The 27,273-nt window shown below is 43.7% G+C and overlaps 1 protein-coding gene across 2 annotated transcripts in view; it reads left to right on the forward strand.

Annotated features, from left to right (window-relative positions):
• LAMA1 (laminin, alpha 1) overlaps positions 1 to 27,273 on the forward strand; it is a 126,232-nt gene that overhangs the window by 40,864 nt on the left and 58,095 nt on the right. For both annotated transcript variants that reach the window (XM_010859096.1, XM_010859097.1), the window contains exons 4-19: positions 1,500 to 1,742; positions 2,696 to 2,875; positions 5,375 to 5,464; positions 6,506 to 6,623; positions 8,310 to 8,488; positions 9,578 to 9,683; positions 11,884 to 12,044; positions 12,740 to 12,880; positions 13,527 to 13,700; positions 15,324 to 15,425; positions 17,183 to 17,394; positions 18,192 to 18,303; positions 21,044 to 21,154; positions 22,510 to 22,637; positions 23,587 to 23,673; positions 24,328 to 24,539. In XM_010859096.1, the coding sequence (XP_010857398.1) occupies positions 1,500 to 1,742; positions 2,696 to 2,875; positions 5,375 to 5,464; positions 6,506 to 6,623; positions 8,310 to 8,488; positions 9,578 to 9,683; positions 11,884 to 12,044; positions 12,740 to 12,880; positions 13,527 to 13,700; positions 15,324 to 15,425; positions 17,183 to 17,394; positions 18,192 to 18,303; positions 21,044 to 21,154; positions 22,510 to 22,637; positions 23,587 to 23,673; positions 24,328 to 24,539 (2,356 nt within the window). The remainder of the gene's footprint in view (positions 1 to 1,499; positions 1,743 to 2,695; positions 2,876 to 5,374; positions 5,465 to 6,505; positions 6,624 to 8,309; positions 8,489 to 9,577; positions 9,684 to 11,883; positions 12,045 to 12,739; positions 12,881 to 13,526; positions 13,701 to 15,323; positions 15,426 to 17,182; positions 17,395 to 18,191; positions 18,304 to 21,043; positions 21,155 to 22,509; positions 22,638 to 23,586; positions 23,674 to 24,327; positions 24,540 to 27,273) is intronic.

Genomic DNA, 27,273 nt, shown 5'->3' on the forward strand with positions numbered 1-27,273 from the left:
TCTCCCAGCAATCTTGATTCCAGCTTGTGCTTCTTCCAGCCCAGCGTTTCTCATGATGTGCTCTGCATATAAGTTAAATAAGCAGGGTGACAATATACAGCCTTGATGTACTCCTTTTCCTATTTGGAACCAGTCTGTTGTTCTATGTCCAGTTCTAACTGTTGCTTCCTGATCTGCATATAGGTTTCTCAAGAGGCAGATCAGGTGGTCTGGTATTCCCATCTCTTTCAGAATTTTCCACAGTTTATTGTGATCCACACAGTCAAAGGCTTTGGCATAATGAATAAAGCAGAAATGGATGTTTTTCTGGAACTCTCTTGCTTTTTTGATGATCCAGTGGATGTTGGCAATTTGATCTCTGGTTCCTCTGCCTTTTCTAAAACCAGCTTGAACACTGGAAGTTCACGGTTCATGTATTGCTGAAGCCTGGCTTGGAGAATTTTGAGCATATGATGTGTGTATGTATGAAAACAGGCACTTATTAACATTATTGGGAGAGTTTACTAGCATGTGAGATGAGTACAATTGTGCGATAGTTTGAGCATTCTTTGGCATTGCCTTTCTTTGGGATTGGAATGAAAACTGACCTTTTCCAGTCCCGTGGCCACTGCTGAGTTTTCCAAATTTGCTGGCATATTGAGTGCAGCATTTTCACAGCATCGTCTTTCAGGATTTGAAATAGCTCAACTGGAATTCCATCACCTCTACTACCTTTGTTTGTAGTGATGCTTTCTAAGGCCCACTTGACTTCACATTCCGGGATGTGAATGATCACTCTAGGTGAGTGATCACACCATTGTATGGTTAGATCATATTTAATTTCGTAAGAAATCACCAAACTATCTTCTGAAGTAGCTGCAGCATTTTGCATTTCCACTAGCTCTGAATGAGAGTTCCTGTCACTCTACAACCTCACCAGCATTCCGTGCTGTTAGTGGTCTGGATTTTAACCATTATGATAGGTGTGTAGTAAGTTAACTTTTTTTCTCATGTTCAGATGTGTTATCTCCAAATCAATGTATGAGAAATACATTTAACACTACTATTAGTGAAATATATTGCAACTATGACCATTAAGAATCCTGCTGGAAAAAGACATTGAAAACAAGAAAACAGGCACTTATTAACATTATTGGGACTTCCCTAGTGGTCCAGTGGTTAAGACTTCATGCTGCCATGCAAGGGGCACAGGTTCCACGTCTGATGGGGGAACTAGATCCCACAAGGTACACAGCACACTCAAAACATATTTTAAAAAGTACACTGCTAATAACAGTAATACAGATTCATTTGTGAACAGTTTGAGTATATTTTGAAAGCAAATGCCACCAGCAAAACATTTACAAGATACATCTCTGATGAACACTTATGAGCAGTTATCTTCAAAAGCAGTAAAAGACACTGGAAGTCGTCATATGGCAGTGCTCTCAAGAGGCACTTCGGTTTCCGAGCACTTGTTGCTGATTATTGGTTGAGACTTTTCAATGGCTTTGTTCCAGGTCTTCCAGGTCGCTTATGTCATCATCAAGGCAGCTAATGCCCCTCGACCTGGAAACTGGATCTTGGAACGTTCTGTGGATGGTGTCAAGTTCAGCCCCTGGCAGTACTATGCGGTCAGTGACACGGAATGTTTGACGCATTACAACATCACTCCGAGACGGGGGCCGCCCACCTACCGGGCGGATGACGAAGTCATCTGCACCTCCTATTACTCCAGACTGGTGCCGCTTGAGCACGGAGAGGTAAGGCGCCCCCTACCGGCTGGGAGGTCTGTTTTTCCCCACCTCCAATGACAACACAGCTGTCGTAGGAGCCAAAGCCGAGGACTCAAAATAAATCTCTCCTGGTGCAGATCACAGAGATCTTTAACTATTGAGATTCTGGAGCTGAGGTATCATTGCCTGCTGTCTACTGATGCTTCATGTTGCCCCCGACACATGTTATTTATTGACTTCTTCCCTTCAAGGTCCCTCAACTTCACTCTGCTGTGATTTAATAATTCATCACGTCCTCCCTGGAGGATCCTTCCCATGACACCAGTGCAACAACATTTGTTGATAGAGCTCCCAGTTTTCTCCAGGAAGTTCTCACTCTCCCTGGGGGTGTTGTGGGTTGGATATGGTTGATGAAGTGTTCCAGTTCCGTGCTCTACATGCCCAGACTGCACACACATCATTAAATCAGTGTGATCAAAACCTAGCCGTGCCTTGATAGAATGCCTTAATGAGCTAAAACCACAAAAACCCTCCCAAAAAAGTGCTTTTTCACACAGGAACTCTGCAGCAGGCCCTGCATTGTTTCAAGAGCAGAGATGGGTTGAGAGAGTGGGAGTTACAAAGCTCCCAGGCACCTTTTCCCATCTCCTCAGTCTGTCCTCGACATTTAGACTCTGGTTCACAGATGCCTGCACATCCATGTTAAAATGCTCTCATCACACCAGGAGAAGTGTTCTTGTTTAAAGGTTTCCTACAATCCCTGAGACAGTAGAATGAATGACTTTAATAAACTGAACTTGGGTTGTGATCATTGCTGTTCACAAGTGTCAATGAACATTAGATTCCTATAAGAACCTAGTTGTTTGTTTTGATTTTAGATAATATCTGTAAAGATTATGTCCTGAATTTGAACCATCAGAGTTACATTTTTTTGGAATGCTTAAAATGGATATTTCTTTATTTTAATGTTTTATCTTTAGATTCACACGTCGTTAATCAATGGCAGACCAAGCTCTGACGATCTTTCACCCAAGTTGCTGGATTTCACTTCTGCACGATACATCCGCCTGCGTTTACAGCGCATCCGAACCCTCAACGCCGATCTTATGACCCTCAGCCACCGGGACCCTAAAGACCTGGACCCTATTGTCACCAGACGAGTAAGTCAGGCCGGGCTCCTGACCTGTGGAAAAACTTTATGTCATTTAAGGGAAATAGACATTTCTTCCCTGGTTGGCCTTTTTTCTTATTTTTGTTGACAACATTAAATGCCAACTTTAAATGAGGTAGAAGTTCTGATGTCCTCAGGCCCCCTTGTCTCCACTCATCCGATGACATCGTCTTGCAGGGGATGCAGTGGCCATTTCTTCATTCTGATCTGGCTCCACGACTGACCAAGCAAGTGAGAGTTGTTGGGTTGTTGGTTTTTTTTCCACTTAAAAGTTTAAACTTTGAGATATATGTATAGTAAATGTACAAGGTTCGTAGGGACAGACGTTTTCAAACCCCTTGGATAAAGTAGGAATGGGACAACCAAGCTACAGGATAGCTGTATGTTTAATTTTGGGGAATTTACTGAGACATCAAAAGCAGCTATGCCGTTCTGCAGCAGTGTGTGAGGGCTCCGGGTACACACACATGTCCACACTGGGGTGTCGGTCACTGTCACCTCAGCAGTGCCGAAGTGCATGGAGGATTGTCTCCTTGGGTATTTGTATCTCCTTGAGAATTATGTTGAGTTTGTGCTGATTTGTATCTGATCACATTTTTATCCATCTTTAAATTGGGTTAGCTGTATTTTTATTCCTGAGTTATAAATATCTTTACATATCTTGTGTACAAATCCTTTGTCAGATGTGTCTCTACTGAAAAATCCATTCTCCGTCCTGTCTCTTGCTTATCCACTTTCTTAACTATGACTTTTGATGAGTAGAAGTTTTAATTTTGATAAAATGCAATTTATCATTTTTTCCTCAGAATTAATCTTTCTATTCCTCTCTGAAAAATACTTGTTTACCCCAACTTTACAAAAATATTTTCTGATGCTTTTTTGTAACAGTTTTATAGTTTTAGTTTTCACCCCTATTATCCATTCTTGTTCATTTTTTATTTGGTGTAAGGTAGAAGTTACATGGATTTATTCTCCATGTGCACATACAATTGTTCCACACGACTTGTTGAAAATATATACATTCTTTTTCTCTTTAAAGTATTTTGTGGCCTGTTGAAAATTACTTGACCTTATTACTGTGGCTGCATTTCTGGACACTGTACTGTTCTGATGATCTGTTTGTCTATCTTTATGCCAATAAGGGTCTTTCTCCATTACTGTGGAAGTCTTGACGTCAGGTATTGTAACAGTCCACTTCAGTTCTTTTCCAGGATTGGTTAGGCTGTTCCAAGTTCATTGCGTTTCCTTATGAGTTTTAGAATCAGTTTGTACATTTCTGCTGAAAGAAAGAAAGAAAGCCTGCTGAGACCTTCGCTGGGAGTCCAATGATTCCATAGATCAAATAGATCAATTTAGGAGGAATTTTGGAAGACATTTTGGTAGTATTGGATCATCCAGTTCACAAAGGTGCTATACCTCTCCACTTATGTCTGACTTCTTTCACCCCTCTGGGCATTGATCTACTGTTTATCGTCCATCTTTTGTTCAGTTTATTTTTAAGTATTTCATGTTTTTGAACGTTAGTGTTAATGGCTTGCTTTCTAAAATTTGTTTTCCATTTGTTCATTCTAGTATATAGAAGTGTAATTCATTTTTGTTCATCCCGATTTACAAATTCTTGTAGCTTTTGATAGATTTTCTATGTACACAATCATTTTATCTACAAATAAAGACAGTTCAGTCTTACTGTGCCCTCTATTTGCCTTTGACACCCTTTTTCTTGCATTATTGAACTGTATGGGTGACTAAAATGTTGACTAGAAATGGTGAGAGCCGATTTTAGGAGGAAAGTGCTTAACTTTCCACAGTTAGATCCAGGTTTTCCATAGACACACCTTTATTAGACTGAAGAAGCTTACTTCTGCTTCTGGTTTGCTGAGTTTTTTGAATGATGGTGTTGCCTTCTTTAAAATGCTTTTTCTGCATCTAATGAAAGGATCTTAGTTTTTCTCCTTTATTCTGTTAAAATGGTGATTCACATTTATTGATTTTTACATGTTAAATTAACTCTGCACCCCTGGGATAAGGCCTACTTGGTCATGAGTTATCCTTTTTATATAGTGAAAAAGTGAAAGTCGCTCAGTCATGTATGACTCTTTGCAACTCCATGGACTTCTCTAGTCCATGGAATTCTCTAGGCCAGAATACTGGAGTGGGTAGTTTATATAGGGCTGTATTCAAATTAGGAATATTTTTAGAGTTTTCAGTAGCCTAGGTTTCGAATATGACTGCCTCAGTTTATGATGGAGCCAAGTTGGGAAATTCTTTTTCAACTCCTTTGGTTTCTATTGATGAGCTAATTTGAACATTATTTACTTTAATTGAACATAAATATTTTATTTATATTTATTTGTGCATGAAATATGATTTAAAAGGTATATGTGTGTTTTTGATTACCGATAGCAACTGAGGTATTTGTGTGGATGTCATTTTCTTTGCACTGAAATAGAAGAGGTTTTAATTTTTTTTTAACTTTCTTTTTCCTTAGTATTATTATTCAATAAAAGACATTTCTGTTGGAGGAATGTGTATCTGTTATGGCCATGCTAGTAGCTGCCCATGGGATGAAGGTACAAAGGTGAGTAGTAGTATCTCACATTTTACTAAAACTTCAGAAGTTGTAGCTATAATGTTGGCATTGCACTTTTTATTTAAGGCAAGTGTTGAAAGTTTTAAAATCATGCCACAAAAAAAGAACTTTTCAGATAATTTAACTGGTTTAATTTTTTAAAGACAGTTTAATTTTGCTTTGGTTGAAGAATACGTTTTAATTAAATCTTTCTAGGAATTATTTTTGTTGCAAAACAAGATATAACATAATATTTGCCATTTTAACCTTTAACTGTAAAATAGTGTCCAATCCAGTGGCCTTTTGAATTTTAAAGCTCTTTTCTGTAAGATAGTAAGTGAAAATCATGTGCAGTTAGAAATTATGCTTATGTTTTTAAGAGTCCCTTCCTCTTTCCTTTCTGTGGTGCTAAATCAAGATAAAACAAAGTTTTCCTGTTTTAGCATCATATTAAATGAAGAAGAGGACATTCTCCTTTCTTCTTCTCTTAAATAACTTACATGGAATTACTTTTTATTTTTTCCAAATCTTTGTTATAATTTAACTCCTGAATAGGATTATTCTCTTATTAATGCTGAAAAATACAGAGATGAATATCAAGAAAGTTATTCAGGAACTTCTCTGGTGGTCCAGTGGGTAAGAGTCTGTGCTCCCAGAGTAGGGGGCCCAGGTTTGATCCCCGGTCAGGGAACTAGATACTGAATTCTACAACTAAGAACCGATGCAGCCAAAATAAATATTTTTTTTTTAAAAAAAGAAAGTTGCTCATAGGAGCTTCCAAACCTTTCAAGTCAACATATCTCTTTTGAAAAGTTTTTGTTAGTTAACCCATGTTAGTTTGTTTTATTTCTTCTCAATTCTGCATGTAACCAGGTTCTATGTTTATTTTTATCTTTAAAAATGAAATACCAATTTCCTTATATGTCACCATATATCCTCAACTGCAAACCCTTGCTATGTATTTGACTGTGATGAATTTTTCTTGAAATAAACTTAAGGAAAGCATGCAGGTCAATTTTCAGATGCAGTTTTATGTTCCTTATTGTCTAGAAATTCCAGTGTCAGTGTGAACATAACACGTGTGGGGACAGATGCAATCGATGCTGCCCTGGGTACCACCAGCAGCCTTGGAGACCCGGCACTGTTTCTTCCGGGAACACGTGTGAAGGTGAGGCCGCTCAGAGGTGCAGGGATGTGGAGTCTTCCCCCTTCGTCTGCTTCAGTTCCCAGTGACTTCATATTTATAGTGTGTAATGGTTTGGAAAAGACCCTGCTGCTGGGAAAAATTGAGGGCAGGAGGAGAAGAGGGTGACAGAGGATGAGATAGTTGAATTGTATCACCGACTCAATGGACATGAACAAACCCAGGGAGATGGTGAAGGACAGGGCAGCCTGACATGTTGCAGTCTGGAGGGCTGTGAAGAGTCAGACACGACTTAGCAACTGAACAATAAAATGGTTTTCTTAGATACTCAAGTAACTCCCAAAGCTGCAGACTACTGTCATAAGATGTGAAGGATTGAGACCTGATATATCATTATAATTTACTGTTTATTTGATTTCCCTTACCATGTATTCATTTATTCTGTATTAATTGGGATTTAGATTTTAAATAGACAGTATATTCACAAGGTTCCAATATCTACAATATATTAAAGCATATTTATATATTTCTATCTCTACCCTTCTCTCTTTGTATTATTTCCTAGTAGGTTCTTCCTGAAATGTTTGTGCAAGTAAAGCATGTTAACACCTTACACAATTTGTGCATAGAATCTAATGTAATGTGCATGTCGGTCTGTGCATTGCTTTTATATTTAACAATATATCTTAAAGAAAATCTTTCCATATTAGTGGTATGAAATGCTGCTTTAAAAATAGTTGCATTGGGGAATTTCCTTGCTGATCCAGTGGCAAAGACTCTGCATTCCCAATTCAGGGGACTCAGGTTCGATCCCTGATTAGGGAAATAGATCCCACATGCTGCAACGAAGACCTGGTGCAGCCAAATTAATTAATTAATTTAAAAAAATAGTTGCATTGAACTCCATTATATAGATGTACATTCAAAACATATACCTACCTATAGTATTTTGTTTGTTATCAGAGACAGTTAGATAGCATCACCCACTCAATGGACAATTTGAGCAAACCCCAGGAGATAGTGAAGGACAGAGGAACCTGGCATGCTGCAGTCCATGGGGGTCACAATGAGTCACATACAACTTGGCGACTGAACAACAACAGCAAGTCTTCTGTTAACACAGGCAGTGGTACAGTGGTTCACCTTCGTCACTGACAAGTGAGCAGGTGCTTCTGCAGAATGTGATCCCAGGAAAGAGGTTGATGGATCCAGTGGGTGTGCAAACTCATAATTCAGATGGCTATTCCCCAACGCCTCCAGAAGGTGGCCCATGTCCTACAAAATGACTTACTCTATAGTTTTAATTTATAGCCAGGCTTGCCTGGTAGCTCAGCTGGTAAAAAATCCGCCTGCAATGCAAGAGACCCTGGTTCGATTCCTGGGTCGGGAAGATTCACTGGAGAAGGGACAGGCTACTCACTCCAGTATTCTTGGGCTTCCCTGGTGGCTCAGCTGGTAAAGAATCCACCTGCAATGCAGGAGACCTGGGTTCGATCCCTGGGTTGGGAAGATCCCCTGGAGAAGGGAAAGGCTACCTACTCCAGTATTCTGGCCTGGAGAATTCCATGGACTGTATAATCCATAGGGTCGCAAAGAGTAAAACACAACTGAGCAACTTTCACTTTCTGCAAAACTTATTTAGGGAAGGAACGCTTGTGTTATCTAGACCACGACGTCTATATTAACTGAGATGTGAAAATATTCTCCTAGAATGCAATTGCCACAATAAAGCCAAAGACTGTTACTATGATGAAGATGTGGCCAATCAGAGGAGAAGCCTGAATATTGCTGGACAGTTCAGAGGAGGAGGGGTTTGCATTGGCTGCCTGCAGAACACCATGGGTGTCAACTGTGAAACCTGTGTGGATGGATATTACAGACCCCACGGGGTAAGAGTGCATGGATATTACAGACCTCACGGGGTAAGAGTGCGGATGGATATTACAGACCCTGTGGAGTAAGAGTGCCAGTTTTGTGGTAGGAAAGAGCCTCAGACCACCACACAGAACCACAGCACTGGAGACATTTCCTTCTATAACATTTGTCTGTATTCCTTTTTTGACTGAATATTTATTAGGGAGTCTTTTATAATCCAAGCAATTGAAGGTATACAAAGGTGAAAAAGAAACCATTTGTTTTCGAGGAACTTAAAACTTGATTGGGGAGACAGATGTGCCCAATGGTTAACTATAAAATCAATCACTAATTCAAGGGCTGAAATAGAGTTACAGGCAGTCAGCTGTGAAGATAAGGAAGGTTTTGAGTCCTGACCATTTCTCACTTGTTTTGTTTTCTGGTTCAGAATCCCTCTAGTAAGGGGTATGTGCGTGTAATTATAAGGATTCCAGTTCTTAGGACCTTTCTTAGACTTTGACTCATGATTTTTCTTCTGTCCTACTGGCAATTGCCCTGGGAATACCTGCCACTTAATCTTTGTTTTTTAGCTTGTAGTGTTCTTCAGTATAGGTATCCTGCTCTATTGTCCTCTTTTCTGGCTCAGAGTAGGATGTTCGGTCACTGCTACTTAATTTGAATTCAGAGCCCCCTGGCTGCATCCTCTCAGAGTTTTGTGATACTCAGTGTTCACGTGGAGGGTCAGCCAATAACTGAAGCAGCTGTCTCCTGCTCAAAGGAAGTGCACACTTCTCACTTGACATGTAGCTGACATGGGAATCCCGTGGTGGCTGGGTTATAGGAGATGCTTCTAAATAACTCCAGGTCACAGCAGAGCTAGGAGGCCTGAGAGCTGTGATAATGGGAAAGGAGGACACTTTGCTAATGATGCCAGCGGCTGTCACCATCAAAAGGATGTTTGGTATTTTCTGGCTTGACCTACACACCCTGGGTACACAAAATCATGGTGATAGTCACATCTGGGATGAAAAATTAACACTTTGTCATTGACATTATTGTCAGTGTTAATGCTAAGATTGCTGTTATTTCTAGCAAGATAATCTAGTACAACCTCTGCCTTTCAGGTGTCTCCTTATGAGGACCACCCTTGTCGCCCCTGTGACTGTGACCCTGTGGGGTCCCTCAGTTCAGTCTGTATTAAGGATGACCTTCACTCTGACTTACACAGAGGTACTTGATTCATTTCTGTGCTCGTAATCGATGTGTGTGTGTGTGTGTATGTGTGTGTGTGTGTCTGTGTGTGTAAGATTTGCACCTAGCAAGACTGTTACCATTGTGTAATAATTTGGTGATGATTCTCTATTGATGTTTTGCTTATCAAATATTTATGAAGCACCTACTACTATGTGCCAGGCAGTTTTTTAGGACCTGGGAACATATATATATATACAGTTGAACAGATGACCAAGGTCTCTGCTCATAGGCAGACACTAAATGAACAAGTCCACGAATAATATAAAGCCAAGTCTTGATGCCCTGGGCATAAAGCAAAATTACCAATCGTGATGAATTTGAGGAAGGGAGGGGTGGAGATGGTGATGTCAAGGTGACGAAATGACATTTGAGAGGTTAATTGAGCTTTTGATGAAAGAAGAAATGAGGCTCTGTTTCAAGTCATATGTGGAACAGTAAATATCAATCACTGCATTTAGCTCTCAGAAGACAGGCAGAGGCTTAAGCATACATCCCCCTACAATGCAAGCAAATCCTCCAGGTAACCTTGTAAATGTCAGTGTTCTTTCCATTTCCAAAACTGGCAAATGGACGTGCAAATGCCAGAGTCCCCTGAATAGGCTGTATCTGCTCGGAGACCCCTACGGCCCCCTCCGGTGCTCAGTTGCTGGCAGTGGAAATGGATATTGATCACCTGAGAAGGGTGTGCTCACTGTGGGGCCCGCTGGTTGGGGGTGGTGGTGAATTACAGGAACTACTGATTCATATGGAGAAGGCAATGGCAACCCACTCCAGTACTCTTGCCTGGAAAATCCCGTGGATGGAGGAGCCTGGTAGGCTGCAGTCCATGGGGTCGCTAAGAGTCAGACACGACTGAGTGACTTCACTTTCACTTTCCACTTTCATGCATTGGAGAAGGAAATGGCAACCCACTCCAGTGTTCTTGCCTGGAGAATCCCATGGACAGAGAAGCCTGGTAGGCTGCAGTCCATGGGGTCGCACAGAGTTGGACATGACTGAAGCGACTTGGCAGCAGCGCCACAGTGATTCATATCTGCAACCCACGATAAGATGATGCTGATGATGACAGTTACCTTTGATTGGGTTCACTAAAAAATACACATGATTTTAATTTTTAATCATAGCAAGTAAAAGTTATTTACCCACTCCACAGGCAAGGAAACTGTAGCTCAGAGCACTTGAGAAACTTGGCCAAGAGTCTGCAACTTTCAAAGCTGGCATTAAAGCAAAAGACAGTGCTCATCACCCTCCACCACTGGCTTCTGTACGTTTTCCCTAAAAAAGAATTTTCTGATATAATTGCATACAATATACCCATTTAAAGTGTACAGTCCATTGTTTCACCACAATCCAGTATTGGAATATTTCCATCACCCTGTAGAGAAGCCCCCTGACCCATTGGCAGTTTCACTGCCTGTTTCCCTTCACCCCTCCCCTGCCCCGCCCCAGCTCTAGGCAACCACTGAGCTACTTTCTTTCTAGAGATTTGCTTATTCTGGCCATTTCATAGAAATAAAAGCATAGAACATGTGGTCTTTAGTGACTGGCTTCTTTCAGCAATCATACTATTTTCAAATTTCATCCCTGTTGTAGCAGGTCACAGCATTTCATTCTTTTTTTCTTGCTGTATAATACTCCATTGTGTGTGTGTTTAGTTTACTCATTCATCAGTAGATGAATATTTGAGTTGTTTTGACTATTGTGAATAATGCTGCTATGAGCCTTTGTGTAAAAGTTTTGGGGAAGACATATGTTTCCATTTTTCTTGGGTAGATACTTCAGAGTGGCATCTCTAGATCTCACGGCTACACTATGCTTAGCCTTTCAAGGAGGAACTGAATGGTTTTCACAAGCTACTGCATTATTTTACAGTTACATGTGTTTTCCATCTTTTCTTTCTTTAAACCAGGGGTGGTTGTCAACTATGTTCTATGGGCCATATCTGGCACCACTGTCTTTATAAATAAAGTTTTATTGGAACAGAGCTGTTTCCATCTGTTTATGTACCATCTGTGGCTGCCTTCAAGCCATATGGGCTGAGTTGAATAGTTGCAGCAGAGGCTGGCCAAAAAGCCTACAGTATGTACTCTCTGGCCTTTTATAGAATAGTTGGCTGGCCCCTGCTTTAAACCCCTTTTACTTTCCTGTTGGATCATTTTGCCACTTTTCTTTGAAGGGAAGTGGCCAGGTCAGTGTCCATGCAAAGAAGGTTATGCGGGAGAGAAATGTGATCGCTGCCATTTCGGCTATAAGGGTTACCCGGAGTGTGTGTCCTGTGACTGCAACCCAGCTGGCAGTGTGAATGAGGAACCCTGCTCTGAGTCTTGTCTCTGTAAGGTATGTATGACAGTAAATAATCTTGAGCATTCATTTACAAGATGAATAAAGTCCTCTTCAGATTTTAAAATGCTTGAAAGTTTGGAAAACATAGAAGATTTAAGACAAAACGATACGAAAAAGCCATTTCAATATAACAACCAAGCTCTAGATCCTTAGCTTCAGTCTTGAGTACAAAATCAGATGATAATATTTCAGACTATCTGGAAATTGTGACATCATGAGGCTTTGCATTTGTCTTTTTCTTTACCTGTGTCTGGGTCACCAGACATGTTTCCCGCTAATGTCATGTTGTTCAGTTGTTCAGTTGTGTTCGACTCTTTGTGACCCCACGCGGCACATCAGGCTCCCCTGTCCTCCTCTATCTCCTGGAGTTTGCCCAAATTCACGTCTATCGAGTCAGTGATGCTACCTAACCAGCTCATCCTCTTCCACCGTCTTCTCCTTTTGCCTTCAGTCTTTCCCAGCATCAGGGTCTCTTCCAATGAGATGGGTTTTCGTATTAGGTGGCCAAAGTATTGGAGCTTCAGCTTCAGCATTAGCCCTTCCAATGAATATTCAGACTTGATTTCCTTTAGGATTGACTTGTTTGATCTCCTTGCTGTCCGAGAGACTCTCCAGGACTGTGTCATGTTCATGTCATTTTATTCTGTCCATTACTGGTTTCAAAAGCTAATTGTTTGCTTCACTTGCAGGAAAATGTTGAGGGGAGTCACTGTGATCGCTGCAAGCCAGGATTCTATAACTTGGAGGAAAAGAATCCCCAGGGCTGCTCCGAGTGCTTCTGCTTCGGCGTCTCCGACGTTTGTGAAAGCCTCTCCTGGCCCGTCAGCCAGGTGGGGGCACCTTCCGAAAGCTGGGAGATGGGAGTGTGGCAGGTGGCATGGAGATTACGAGGGCAGTCAGGGCGTCCTAGCTGTTTGGGGAACAGAGAGTCTGGGGGGTTGGTTTCTAGAGGGACAGCATGCTGGCTCAAGCTTTGGGCTCCCCTTAACTCCCTTCTCCTTCCTTGCTAGTGCCTGGGGAGGGGGCATTCTGGTCAATACTTGAGCAGGGCTAAGTGTTCCTGTGGGTGGTCTCCTGTCATCTCTACATAGGTGACAGATTAGGAGGATAGGATCTGGAGGCTTTATATAGGTTTTGGCATTTGGCTAAGAAGTAGGGGACAGCAATGAAGAAGTCAGCATTAGCCAGAGATGTTTTATTCAGTGCATTTATTGAGTTCTTTGCTATTGCTTTAATCTGAGATATATATCCATGGCCTGTACAGTTTTGCTCATCTATTTCTAATTGACCTGGGTTTGGGGGACTGTGACTCATTCTTAGGTTTTCTGGGTCTTTTGACGAGTAGAAGCCACGATGTGTGAACTCCATCCTGGTTGAGCTCTCTGGGGCTGCCCCTTCACTGTGAAGATGCTAGCGCTGGGCTGAGGGAAACCCAAAGGGATCCACACGTCTGAAATTCTTGGATCTTTTTTGAAGGTAAAAGATATGTCTGGGTGGCTGGTCACCGACTTGGTCAGTTCCAACCAGATCCAGTCCCAGCAGGATGCCCTGGGTGGACGTCACCAGATCAGCATCAACAACTCGGCGGTGGAGCAGCGGCTGACTTCCCAGTACTACTGGGCGGCCCCGGAGGCCTACCTGGGAAACAAGGTATCTGTGGTGACGGTGTCTGGGGCAGGGATCTCGAGCACATTCGCGAAGAACTTTGGTTGGCCTTTCACGTAGTCTCGTCATTCTCTTGGGCATTTGGCAGACTATCACATAGTGTTTACTTGCACCTGACTCCCGTGGTCTTTTTATCCCTGCTTGACTTTACTACATCATTAAAATACGAACTTGTGTCCTTCCTGGCACCATGGTAAGCCCCTGGTAGGTAGGGGAAGCCTGTCCCCTTCTCCCATACAGACTTTCTGCCTTGCTCTGGGTTCCTGGGTCACCCGGGCCTTTGTGAAGGTCCCTTGCGTCCCTGTTCTGTGGAGTCAGCCGTGTACCAGTTTTATGCTCAGTCCTGTCTGCTTCTTTGCGACCCCAAGGATTGTTGCCTGCTAGGCTCCTCTGTCCATGGGGTTTCCCAGGCAAGAATACCAGAGTGGGTTGCCATTTCCTTCTCCAGAGGATCCTCCCAACCCAGGGATAGAACCCCTGTCTCCTGCATCTCCTGCTTTGGCAGGCGGGTTCTTTAGTACTGAGCTATCTGGGAAGCCCATACCTGTCTCACTGGGTGTATAGAACATTCCTAGAAAGGGTGTGCAGGGGCCCCCTGCTTCTTTCTCATGATTGTTGCTCACGTGAAGTTCATGTTTAAGAACAGATAGGATCCTTTCCATTGTAAGAAAATGCTCAAAGGGGATTCTACAAAAGTGGGAAGTTGGTTGATATGATTTAACTTCTCCCTTCTGTGACGTGGTCCTGTCCCTCCTCACCAATCACGCACCTTCTCCAGATTCTGATCTGAAAATATATTCAGTGGAATATCCCTCAATGTCTCTGGCTCCCTACTTGCCTTAGCCTCGCCTTTGGTTTAAGTCATGTTGTAGGTCTCATACCATAGTCCATTTCTAGTTAATTTGATGGTTACATTTAAAATTTTATAGCTGTTTTGTGTATGTTTAATTGGTGTTTATTTATTTTTTTAATGATTGCTTTTCTGCACTAAATTACAATCTTAGAAGTCATTTTCTGTTTAGAATGAGGTCTTATCACCAAAATTCGGTAGTTTGTATGCCTGGGATCACCTCTCCAATTTTTTTATGGTGCAGAAATTGGCTTCTGAACATTGTGTTGTTGTACCACAGCTGGCAGAAAAAAAAAATGTCTCTTTTACATTAAAGGATATGGGGTCAGGGAGCGAGCCCTTAGTCCTTCCTTTGGCTGATCACTCATGTGTCTGTCGTCCTCCCACAAGCACGGTGATGAGACCCAATGTTGAGACCGTAGTCCTGGGGCAAACTCTCCACCCGCTGCAGTTCTTCCACGAAATGAAGGTCTGTTGTTGGACTAGCAGAAGTTCATAGTAATTTATCTCATTAGCTCCTAAGAAGGAGTGCATTTTCTGTGCATTTAAACAATATCCTGCATTTGGTGATGTCAGTTAAACAGAAGATTCGTATAACATGCTTCCTGTCCACTGCCTTAAATGTGAAGTCCTTACGTGCTGGGGCCTTGGGGACGCCTCGCAGCCCAGCAGTTTCCAGATAAGTCCTAAGCACCGTGTCCTCTGACTGCGGGCTATGCTCCCTCCTCTCGGTGCTCACTGTCCCTTCGTGGTTCCAGCTGACGGCCTTCGGTGGATTCCTGAAGTACACAGTGTCCTACGAGGTCCCAGTGGAAGCAGTGGATGGTGACCCCCTGTCTCACGCCGACGTCATCATTAAGGTAATTGCTTTCTTGTCATTGTGCTAGAGCCGAGGGCTTCGTGGGGGGTCAGTTTTATGACTAAAAATGTCTAAGAGGGGGTGTGATGTAGCGAGGAGCTCAGGGCCAGGAGGGCTTTCAGCAGTGGTTTGCCTCTCAGGTCCCCTGAGACTAGAAATTTCCAGAACTGCCCGGGGGCCGCACTGTAGCTCTTCCCTTTATCCTGTAGTGGAGTTGTCTATTCACACTCGAAAGGGAGAAGGTTTTCCTCCATGTGGGGACTTCCTGATCGGCCTTGGAGCCCCTCCGCCCTCCGGTCGTGTCCTCCCCACTGAGTGACCAGAGTCTGGCTGGTCACAGAGTCTGGCAGCACAGAGTCTGGCTGTGTGGGGACAGGAGATGTGTCATTGTTTTTATCTCACCTCTGTCCCCTCCATCCCTGTCCTCACTCCCATCACAAAAAGAAACATAACTAATGAGAACCTACTATACAGCACAGGGAATTCTACTCAGTGCTCTGTCGTGACCTGAAGGAAATCCAAAAAAAGAGGGGATATATGTATGCATATAGCTGACTCACTTTGCTGGGCGGCAGAAACTAACACCACATTGTAAAGCAACTGTGTGCTTAGTCGTTCAGTCGTGTCCGATTCTTTGGGACCCCATGGACTGTAGCCCCCAGGCCCCTCTGTCCATGGGGATTCTCCAGGCAAAAAGACCGGAGTGGGTTGCCATGCCCTCCAGGGGGTCTTCCCAACCCTGGTGTCCTGCTTTGGGGGTAGATTCTTTACCATCTGAGTCACCATGGGGTTTCCTAAAAGAAATGCTAATTGTCCTGTCGGTCCTTGAAATTAATTTTACAAGAATTAAATTTTCTAATTAAAATAGGTCTTCTCCTAATTGTTATTTGACAGACTAGGTTAACAAACACTCCATATGAACAAAACCTAAGGTTGTGAAAAAATGAAAAATGGACATTACCCTTGGGGGTACACACATAGGTCAGAAAACACATGATGATAAATGGGCTCCCATCTGATTACTTTTATGACTTTTAAGAAGTGAGCATGACAATGAAATCTTTATTTTCAGTTATTACCCACCAATAAGAGGAAGTTAGGTTCACAGTTTTAGCTCGTGACATAAAGTGAACTAGGAGACAAATCTACATCCATCAGATACAACTAATGGACTGACTTTTAAAATCCAGGCTATCTTGAAAGCTTGCAACATACCAGATATTGGTGTGTATTCTCTAGTGACAGAATGCCAGCAAAGGCCGACAATGAGTAGAACTTGTGGGTTTTTAATAGGTATTTTCTTACATTGCTAGAAATCAGGAGGTTTATTACATGATTGTGTCCAGAAATGAGTTAAGATACTATATTCCAATAAAAATTGCAACAAAACCAAACAAAAAACTCAGCAAGGCCTTGGCCTTTGCTATACCCCTGAAACATTGTAAATCAACTGTACTTCAATTTAAAAAAAGATGAGGGGTATCAGATTGGTTGCTTTGAGGAAAACATGGTCTAGGGCTTGTCTGTGTTTCTTTTCTGAGATTAACAGAGGCATAGTCTTTAGACTTATTATCCAAATTCCTCTGAGAGGAACACAGTGAAATATCTCTGATCCTTTTGGACCAAGGGTTACATGGATATCATTACATGTTTGGCCAAGACATGAAAAGCCAGGTGGCTGAATACAAAATTTGCTTTTCGTGTTTCATCATGAAAATGAATCATCAATGTATTTCCTCCTTGTTTTAAAAATGTTAGGGAAACGGAATCACTTTAAGCACCCAGGCTGAGGGCCTGCTGTTGAAGCCGTACGAAGAGTACTTGAACGTGGTTAGACTGTTGCCAGAGAACTTCCGAGATTTCAAGAGCAAGAGGGAGATAGATCGCGACCGGCTGATGACGGTCCTCGCCAATGTGACCCATCTCTTGATCAGAGCCAACTACAACTCTGCCCAGACAGCTCTTTACAGGTGTGTACTGGAACAGAGGGAAAACTTACAGTGGTCTTGCCTTTTGTACTGTATAGTTTATGAATTGTCTATTTTATGCATTATGTATTTTAAGTTGAATACACTTGATTACTTTCAGGACACAGCTAATGGAGCTGTCTGTCTTGGAGTTATTTTTCATCACTATAATTTTATCAAAAGTGTAAGAAGAGTTGTCCATGACCGATGTATCTAGTAGGAAATAGACTTGGTGTCAGGATGAGAAACTTTCAGGGTGGTTTTCTGAGAAATGAGGGGACAGTTGCCGCAACATCACACCTAGTTTTCACCCTCTTGATGTTAATGGGCTTAGATTTTTCACAGCTCATGAGTTCAGCCTTAGTCATTTTGTTACTTCAAGAAGGTCTGTTTCTGGCAACTCCAGTCAGAACGTGCACAAAGAATACGGCTAAAGCAAACCAAAGGGCACACCCAGTGACAGTCTCTCTGCACTAGAGAGAGTTCAGCTGCCTGGGCTTGTTCTTCTGAAGTTCATTCTTCCAAAGGGGCCCCACGGAGCCGTGCCTCAGCTGTGTTGGGCAGTAGCTCATCTTTTTCTAAATTTTGAAGGCATTTCCAGGGACTAATGACAGCTCCCAGAAAATGTTCTGTTGTGAAAATCTCTCGTTACTTACAACACACTCACCTTTTTAATTAAAAAAAAAATCATTTTGTTTGAATTAAACCTTTTTTAGGAATTCGTCTTCTTTGAGGTTCTAGATGCTGCGTGCAAGCGTGTTAAGTTGTGTAACGGGCCCTATCTGTGTGTCTGTTGGTAGGTTGGATTCTGTCTCTCTGGACGTGGCCAGCCCTAACGTCATAGACCTGTCCCTGGCCACGGAGGTGGAGCACTGCGAGTGTCCTCAGGGCTATGCGGGCATCTCCTGCGAGGTGACTCTCCTCCTCCTTCCTGTCTGCTTCCTCTGCTCCTTCCTATGGGGGAAAAATGCGTTGAAGGTGATGTCATGATGTATGTTTGAATTTTAGTTTTGGAAACCCAGTGTTTCTAAGTTTCAGACTTTTGAGGGATCTTGGAATATAGGAAGCACATTGCTTAAAGAAATGTAGGGACTTTCTTGGCTGTCCACTGGTTAAGACTTTGTCTATCAACACAGCAGGTGCAGTTTCAACCCCTGGTCAGGGAGCTAAGATTCTGTGTGCTTCACAGCCAAAAAAAAAAGAAAAAAACCAAACAGAAGCAACATTGTAACAAATTCAATAAAGACTTTAAAAATGGCCCACATCAAAAAATCTTAAAAAAAATAAATCCGATTTCTCTGAAGCCCCTGGGAATACCCTCATAGGTGTCACTGTCTGGCTTAGTCAGTAGGAAAGTTGCAGCACCCAAGCCATGTTTTGCATTCCTAAGGAGGATCGAACTTTGATCATATTTGAATATTTACCAGTTACCAACACTTGACCTGGAAAGCTTTGGCCAAGCCAGCCCTGTGTGGAGACCTTTGATGGCACCCAGCTGTGTTACTTATGTGGGCTCCACATCATATAGTCAGTGTATGAACCTACTCTTACATTCATTGCTAAAAGTAATCTGTTGCTTAAAAATGTTGAGGTATGTTTTGAATTATTTGGACATCCATATTGATAATAACTCTCTCTTACTGAGAACTTTGTATGTATCTGGCACTGTTCTGAGCCCTTTCCACATATTATCCCCATTTAATCCTTACAACAGCCCTGTCAGGTCGGCCCTTCATATGCTTTCTGTTCCACAGATGAGGAAAGAGAGACACAGAGAGGTTAAGTACCTTGACGAGGTCACACAGCTAGCAAGCAGTCATATTAAGATTTGAACTTCACCCCTGGCTTACTGCCATGAGGTCTTCTCACGTGTCCATGACTGGCTGTAATTGTGAACATTTGTCATTGGCTGTGATTTCTTGGCTTGCTCTTTACAAAGTGAGAACGTTTAACTTATAATCTGTTTTTACGTTTACTAACTTTGTAGTTAATAAGGTTGACCTGAAGCCTCCTGGTGCAGATATTTAATTAAATATTTTTATCTCTATTTTAAATATTTAGAAAAGTATTTTTGGTATGGGGTGGGGACCAAAGAACTTTTTTTTTTATAACATCTCATTTATTTTTAGGACCAACAAGAGTTCATAGGTCCTAATCCCTGTGGGTCTTGTGCTTAACGGAAAAATGACCCTCAGACCACCTCATAGTATGTGGATGTGAGCTTGGGGAGCCACAGGTAGTGCAGAGATAACCGTGGAAGTGGGAGCCTTGCCAGCTAGACTGGAAGGAGTCTGGAGGGCGAGTGGGCGGGGCTTTGGAAGCAATGTTGGTGTGGGCGGGGCTTTGGAGGGTAAGTGCTCTTGTTGGGTGGAGCTTTGGAGGGCAAGTGCTGATGTGGGTGGAGCTTTGGGGGGAAAGTACTAGTGTGGGCAGGGCTTTGGAGGGCAAGTGCTGGTGTGAGTGTGGCTTTGGAGCAAAACTGTGGGTGTGTGTGGGATGATGCTCAGGCAGGAACAGGAAGCTCTAGTCTTCTTTGTCAGGGTTTGTGTCAAGCAGAACTCATTCTGTAATCCAGCTCTTGCTCAGAAGCTGACTTAAAGAATCAGGCAGCTGTTCACTGAGAATGGAATTTGGGGGAGCCCTGTAGCTGCCACACAGACCCCCAGGCAGCTGCCTGCTCAGTGCCCATCTGTAGAGAGGCCTGCTGTACCCAGGGGAGCATGGCTGTGGGAGGTGATAGGGGACATTCCCAAGATCAGTGTGAATGAAGGCATTATACATTATTACTATAATGAAATGCTCTCTAAGAATCCTTAGAACAATAGAAAACAAGCCCACACCCCCTCGTGCCATGGCCCCAAGGGAGTGTGCCAGCCTCAAATGAATCATTCCCCAGTCTGCACTCTGGATGCGTTTCTTGCCTGCTGTCGCCCTGGGCGGCCCATGGACAGGGGTCTTGCAGGTGTGCACACCTGGCGTTGAGTCATTGTATCAGCGCCGAGGCCCAGAGCTAATGCTTCATGTTTCAGGTTGCATGTCTGTCAAATGGAGAGTCAATTGCTCAGGGTCACCAGGAGGATGACATGAAGTACAGTGTCTAGGGGACTCCTTGTCCCTGAACCTCCACGTTGTCAGACCAGCAGGAAGACCAAGGGAAGCTCACCTGTAACACTTGTTTTATTAAACTGATGCTATTTGACACAGATGTGCGTTTAACACCATGATAGCAACATTTTATAAATTTTAAGCAAAAGAAAAAATAGTAGAGGGAAAAATATCCTTTCCATTTACATTGAAATGTAAATGACTATTACATGATTTCTAAGAATGTTGCAGTGGAAAACTCCTATGATGTGCGCTGGCTTATTGAATAGCTATTAAGTTGTTGTGTGCATGTTTTCTGCCTTCAAAACATATAAGGAACTGGATTCTGGTGGTAGTTGCACCACTCAGTAAATTTACTGAAAAAAAAAAATCATTGAATGCTATGCATCATATGGGTGCATTTTATGGCATGTTTGGGCAAAAAAATAAGTTTTCTGTTCCCGGAAGACTGAGCGGTTTTTGTTTCTAACATATTTGGAAAAGGGTGATTTGCATTTTGCTTAAGAAGTTACCTTCACCTGCATGGTCACCTGTCCTTCTTTTGCAGTCCTGTCTTCCCGGCTATTACCGCGTGGACGGAATACTTTTCGGAGGAATCTGTCAGCCCTGTGAATGCCACGGCCATGCAGCTGAGTGTGATGTTCATGGTGTTTGCTTTGTGAGTCTGAGACCTCATGTGCCCCTCCCCCGCCCTGAAGCCCTGGCTCTGCTCAGAAGTGATTTTTTAAAAAATGCTTCCTCCACAGGGAACATCCCTGCCTTTGTGAACCCCAAAGGAAATCTGGAGGTTTAAGTTTAAGACATAGACTATCTCCTGCTTTTTATTTCTTGTTTTTTTGAAGAAAAGTTGGTTTGGTAATAATAGAAAAAGGAGGTATCATTTCACTGCAGGTTTTTTCTTGGGACAATAAGTAATGATTTACTTCACAAGACTAAAAAATAACATAAAGGTAGAAAACGTCCACTGATTAAGCAAAGAAGATCAGATCTTTTAAATGCAAATGCTAGTAGATTCTAACATTATCTTACATACTATATCATACGAGGAATAATAAGATATCTGATAATCTCACTCATTTCTGCAATATATAATGCTTCATCATTGTTAGCAGATGAACTCTGCGAACAAGTCCCTCTTTCATGCAGTAGAAGTTGAAACAGGGCTTAACAAATGTGTGGTTAATCTTGAGAATGAACTTTGGGGCAGATACAGGGCAAGACGTATTTTAACTTCAGTCAGGAATTCTTTTAGGCTCTTGTGCCCCCACACTCCTGGGCTCTAATGGATTCACCGCTCAGAGACGGAATGAATGTGTATGGTAATCAACTGAACCCTATTCACCGGCACAGCACAGAGGGAGGTTCATGCTTTTTCCCTAAGAGATTGATTGAGTAGCAGGGCAGGGAAAATTTAATGATCATGGGGAAGACCTCAGCGTGGTGCCGCCCATTGCTTATTCTCTCTGGAGCCTCCTTTTTCTGTTTCTCTGGAAGGACAGCTTTCATTTAGCTCTTTGTCCATGTTTTTGTTCTCTATAAGTGAAGTGTCTGTAGGGTGGCGTGGAAGGATGGCTTGCACGCAGACTCAGTCTTTCCACTATAAGTTCCTCCAGCTCAGCTTCCCATTGCCTGATGAGGTTGTTGTTCCTTTAAAAGCTCTCTCCCTCTTCCTCTCGGGTTTGGAGGCCTCTGCGCACACTTGGGCTGGGGGGGGTCCACATTCTGCACCCTCTGCCGACCAGGATCTGAGAGCAGCTCTTTGATCCATTTTGTTACTGTAGAAGAGACCGAATATAGTGGTTGGAAGTGAAAGGTCTCTCCACTTCCTGTTTTCACAAATTAAAAGATTTTATCAGCCAGTCTGGAAACAGGCAGCCACTCCTCATATAGGAGTGTTTGGTGACTTGTTTCAGTCTTGTGCCTTTTTTTTTCTGCTTGGACTGTAAGTTGTTTGTGGGTAACTGAGGCTCGCTCAGCGGGCCAGAGCCAAGCCTCTCCACACGTGTTTCCTAGGCATGCCAGCACAACACCACCGGGGAGCACTGCGAGCGCTGCCTGCCCGGCTTCTACGGGCTGCCTTCCCGAGGGACCCCCGGGGACTGCCAGCCCTGCGCTTGCCCGCTCTCCACAGCCTCCAACAAGTAAGCCCGGCTCCTCCACCAGCCAGCCCTGCCCCGAGGGGCCAGGGTCCCCATCCAGACCCGCACTGATGTCTTCAGAGCAAGACCTGTGTGCAATGAGAATGTGAATTTGCCCCATGGTAATTAATTGGGACTCGAGATGGAGGAAAAGACTCTGTCTTTTAAAAAAAGCTTGACATGTTGAAGTATATAAGGCAGGTTGTGTGGTGGCAAAGACATTTGCCTGCCTTTTTCCCTCTTGGTCTCATGTTGATCATCACTTCCTTCAGTGTTGTGTGCCTACCAGTGGGCTAGGAAGTAGAGGGGGGCATGGATATGAATAAAACTTGCTCCTGGGCTTCAGGAGTATTTGAGCTAATGACCAAAATATGTAAATATGAGGCTCATTGGAAATGAACTGAATTCATTAAGTTGATTCAACAAATCTTTATTGAGTGCCTGGTATGTGCTGGGTATCATGGTAGGTGTCCTGAGTATCACACTGTTCAGCCGTGGCTGCCGGTGCCATGGCATCCACTGTGTGATCATGAGGACAGGGGAAGTATGTCCACTCTGCAGGGGGCATCTACCAGGGGCGATGCCCTGAGGAACCAAATTGGAAGTGAACTTGCTCTTGGCTAGTGTGGGTAGCTCTGAGGCAGGCAGCCCAGCCCCAGGGACTAGAGAGGAACTTGGCTTGATCATCAGAGCCGGCCTCCTGGAGGACATTGAGGGTGAGCCAGTGAGCCCAGACAGTGGGGAGAATCGCAGCCCAGGCCAAGGGACAAACAGGGAGTGTCTAGTGCCCACTGGGTGGGCTGTGTGACTGGGGGGCCTTCGTTTCTGGGCTAAGGAGTGAGGATCCAGTGAAGGTGTGTAAGGATAGGAGTGGTGGAAGCCAAGCATTTCAATATTTAGGAGTTCTGCACCATCCACTGGAGAACTGCATGCATCTCTGCTGTTTTGACAGTTTCAGCCCCACCTGCCACCTGGATGATGGGGACGAAGTGGTGTGTGACCAGTGTGCCCCAGGATACATGGGGGATTGGTGCGAGAGGTACTCCTTCACTCAACCAGTTTCCACAAATGTTTACAATGAATTTTGTGTTTGTTTTTAAATGTGTAGTTACGTGTGGCTTTAAAGTTTTTGATATGTAATTATTATTTATAGACTCAGAGAAGCCAGTCGATCAATTAAAAAATTAATGTTGAAAGTCCATGGGCATACTTTGATCTCTCTGAGCTAACTTGAGTTCTCATCGGTAGCAATGTGAAACAGCCAGGAGTTCATATGTCTGTTCACACATTTGAATGTCCTTTTACTCTGGATAATCCCACAAGTGAGAGCTAGTTTGATATAAGTGTCTCCTGGTGCCTGGAGGCCAGGGGCTGTCTTTCCCGTGTGAGTCTTGGTGCCAAGTCTGGCTGGTCTCCGTGGGAGGTGGCCTCCCTGAGTGGTGGGATGCGGGTCGAGTTGCCTGGGTCTGGAGCCTGTCCTAGGAGATAGTTGGCTTATTTGGACGCACTCCCCACGCCTCACAATGAGTGATGGGATCTGTGAATGCCTGAACTGGGAGCCGCGTTCCTCTCACAGTAAATCTTAGGTGAAGAGTTAGTCTGATTGATTAACCACTCAGAGAGTCCCTGGATGGTGGGGGACCGTCTACAGTAATTGCATTTGTGCGCATCTCTGTCTCCATCTTTTATACAGATGTGCAGACGGTTACTATGGAAACCCAACAGTGCCCGGAGACTCCTGCGTCGCATGTAACTGCAGTGGCAACGTTGACCTCTTGGAGCCTGGGAGCTGTGATTCCGTCACCGGAGAATGCCTGCGATGCCTTGGGAACACCGACGGCCCCCACTGTGAGAGGTGTGCTGACGGTTTCTACGGGGACGCAGTGACCGCGAAGAACTGCCGTGGTGAGTGTGTGGGCTGTTGCAGCTGGGTCCACTACTTGCCACCTCGTGAAGACTCCACTCATCTTGTGCTCATGCTGAGTTGCTAAGTCATTTTGGACTCTTTTTTGACCCCATGGACTGTAGCCCACCAGGCTCCTCTGTCCATGGGATTTCTCAGGCAAGAATACTGGAGTGGGTCGCCAGTTCCTCCTTCAGGGAATCTTCTTGACCCAGGGATTGAACTTGAGTCTCCTGCATTGGCAAGTGGAGTCTTTACCCCGAGCCACTGGGGAAACTCATCCATCCATCTACCTACCATCAAACAGTGCTCGGCCCAGGAGGTCACTTGACCCCATCTGCACTGGGTTAGCTCGATCAGTTACTCCAAATGGAGGTCAAGTGGCCTAGAAAACACGCAGTCTCCCATTTCAGGAGGAAGTGGTACTCCACAGAGTGCTGGCACTGCTCCCAGGGACTGAGGAGGTGAAGGAAGCCTGTCCTATTTGTCAGGTAGATGGTAAGGGCTTCTTGAGGCAGATGGGATTTCAAGATGTGGAGTGGTAAATGGGGAGACCCTAGCCCTCAGATTGGCACATCTCAGTAGTCTTTGCCTGAACTGCTGACTCCATGTTGCTCTGCAGGGCTCAGCTCAGACCCTTGAAATGATATACTGTGCAGAATCAGTTACTGAGAAAAGCAAATTCCCAGGATGACAAACGTATAGCCTTAGGGCTGATACAGCTCTCCGTTTTATTTTTTGCACGGTTCTTGAAAAAGGAATGAAAAAGTAAAAATTGCAGTGATCCATTGTTCTGATGCATGCGTGCTAAGTTGCTTCAGTCATGTCTGACTTTGTGACCTGTAGACTGTAGTCCTCCAGGCCCGTCTGTCCATGGGATTCTCCAGGCAAGAATACTGGAGTGGGTTGCCATGCTCTCCTGCAGGGGATCCTCCCCACACAGGGATTGAATCCTTGTCTCTTATGTCACCTGCATTGTCAGGCGGGTTCTTTACCACCATCACTACCTTTCTGATAGTGAAGTTGCTCAGTCGTGTCTGACTCTTTGCGACCCCATGGACTGTAGTCTGTCAGGCTCCTCCATCCATGGGATTTTCCAGGCGAGAATACTGGGAGTGGGTTGCCATTTCCTTCTCCAGGGGATCTTCCCGACCCAGGGATTGAACCCGGGTCTCCCGCAGACAGACTGTTTACCATCTGAGCCACCAGGAAAGCCCCTTTTGATGATTTCACAGTTTTGATGATTTCCTATAAATACTGAAGCCCTACTGTGCTATTACAATGTAGAGACACAAGAGGGAGCCAGTGATACAGAAAAGATGCTGCCTAGGAGGACAAGAGATGAACAAGGTGTTAATCGCCCTGGGCTTAGGAGCCTGACGTTCAGCATCTTGATTGACTATCATAGGAGATGATAATTATCATAATTATGATAACCTGTAATTGTGTAAAGCTTCAAAGTTTACAGAATGCCTTCAACCATTCTCATGGCTTTTCTTTTCACGTTTATCGCAAACCTTGATGATTGTTCATTTGTCACTTACTGCATGTCTGTTACTTCCCAGGCACTATGCTAAGTATTGTGATGGGAGTTGGAACTTTATCAGACTTGAAAAATCCCAAGTCTAGTGGGGGAGCTATATAGGATGGTGTACCAGGGAAGCACATGTGTGTTCAGGGCGTTAGGGTCTGAATAACACAGGGTAGCATCCGGGGTTACATGGTCACCAAGCAGCCATGTGATATTAGGCAAATTTATTAACCTCGCCTAGCTGCTATTTCCTCATGCGTAAAATGGACATAAGTATATGTGTACACTAGGCCTTTCTGAAAAATAAATGGGATAACAAATTCAAAGTTCTAGACAGTAAAGAAATGGTAGCAATTATAATTACTAGCAATAAGAGCAGTAATTTATATTATTTTTCGGTATCAATACTGTCCGATATAAATGCAAGCCATGCATGTAATTGAAAATTTTCTAGTAGCCACCTTTTAAAAATTATAAAGAAATGGATGCTGCTGCTGCTGCTGCTAAGTCACTTCAGTTGTGTCTGACTCTATGTGACCCCGTAGACGGCAGCCCATCAGGCTCCCCCGTCCCTGGGATTCTCCAGGCAAGAACACTGGAGTGGGTTGCCATTTCCTTCTCCAGTGCATGAAAGTGAAAAGTGAAAGTGAAGTCACTCAGTCATATCTGACTCTTAGCGACCCCATGGACTGCAGGCTACCAGCCTCCTCCGTCCATGGGATTTTCCAAGCAAGAGTACTGGAGTGGGGTGCCATTGCCTTCTCCGAGAAATGGATGAAATACATGTTAATAATACATTGTATTTAACTCAATATATAGAAAGTGTTATTTCATCATGTAATCAAATTTTCAAAGTGCTAATGAGATGATTGCTTTCTTTTTTTAATAATGAGTCTTCAAAATTCAGTGCATCTTTTATCAGATCAGACCAGTCGCTCAGTCATGTCTGACTCTTTGCGACCCCATGAATCGCAGCAGCACGCCAGGCCTCCCTGTCCATCACCAACTCCTGGAGTTCACTCAGACTCATGTCCATCGAGTCAGTGATGCCATCCAGCCATCTCATCCTCTGTCGTCCCCTTCTCTTCTTGCCCCCAATCCCTCCCAGCATCAGAGTCTTTTCCAATGAGTCAACTCTTCGCATGAGGTGGCCAAAGTATTGGAGTTTCAGCTTTAGCATCATTCCTTCCAAAGAAATCCCAGGG

Source organism: Bison bison, unplaced genomic scaffold, assembly GCF_000754665.1.
Source record: "Bison bison bison isolate TAMUID 2011002044 unplaced genomic scaffold, Bison_UMD1.0 scf7180017864453, whole genome shotgun sequence".
NCBI lineage: Eukaryota > Metazoa > Chordata > Mammalia > Artiodactyla > Bovidae > Bison > Bison bison.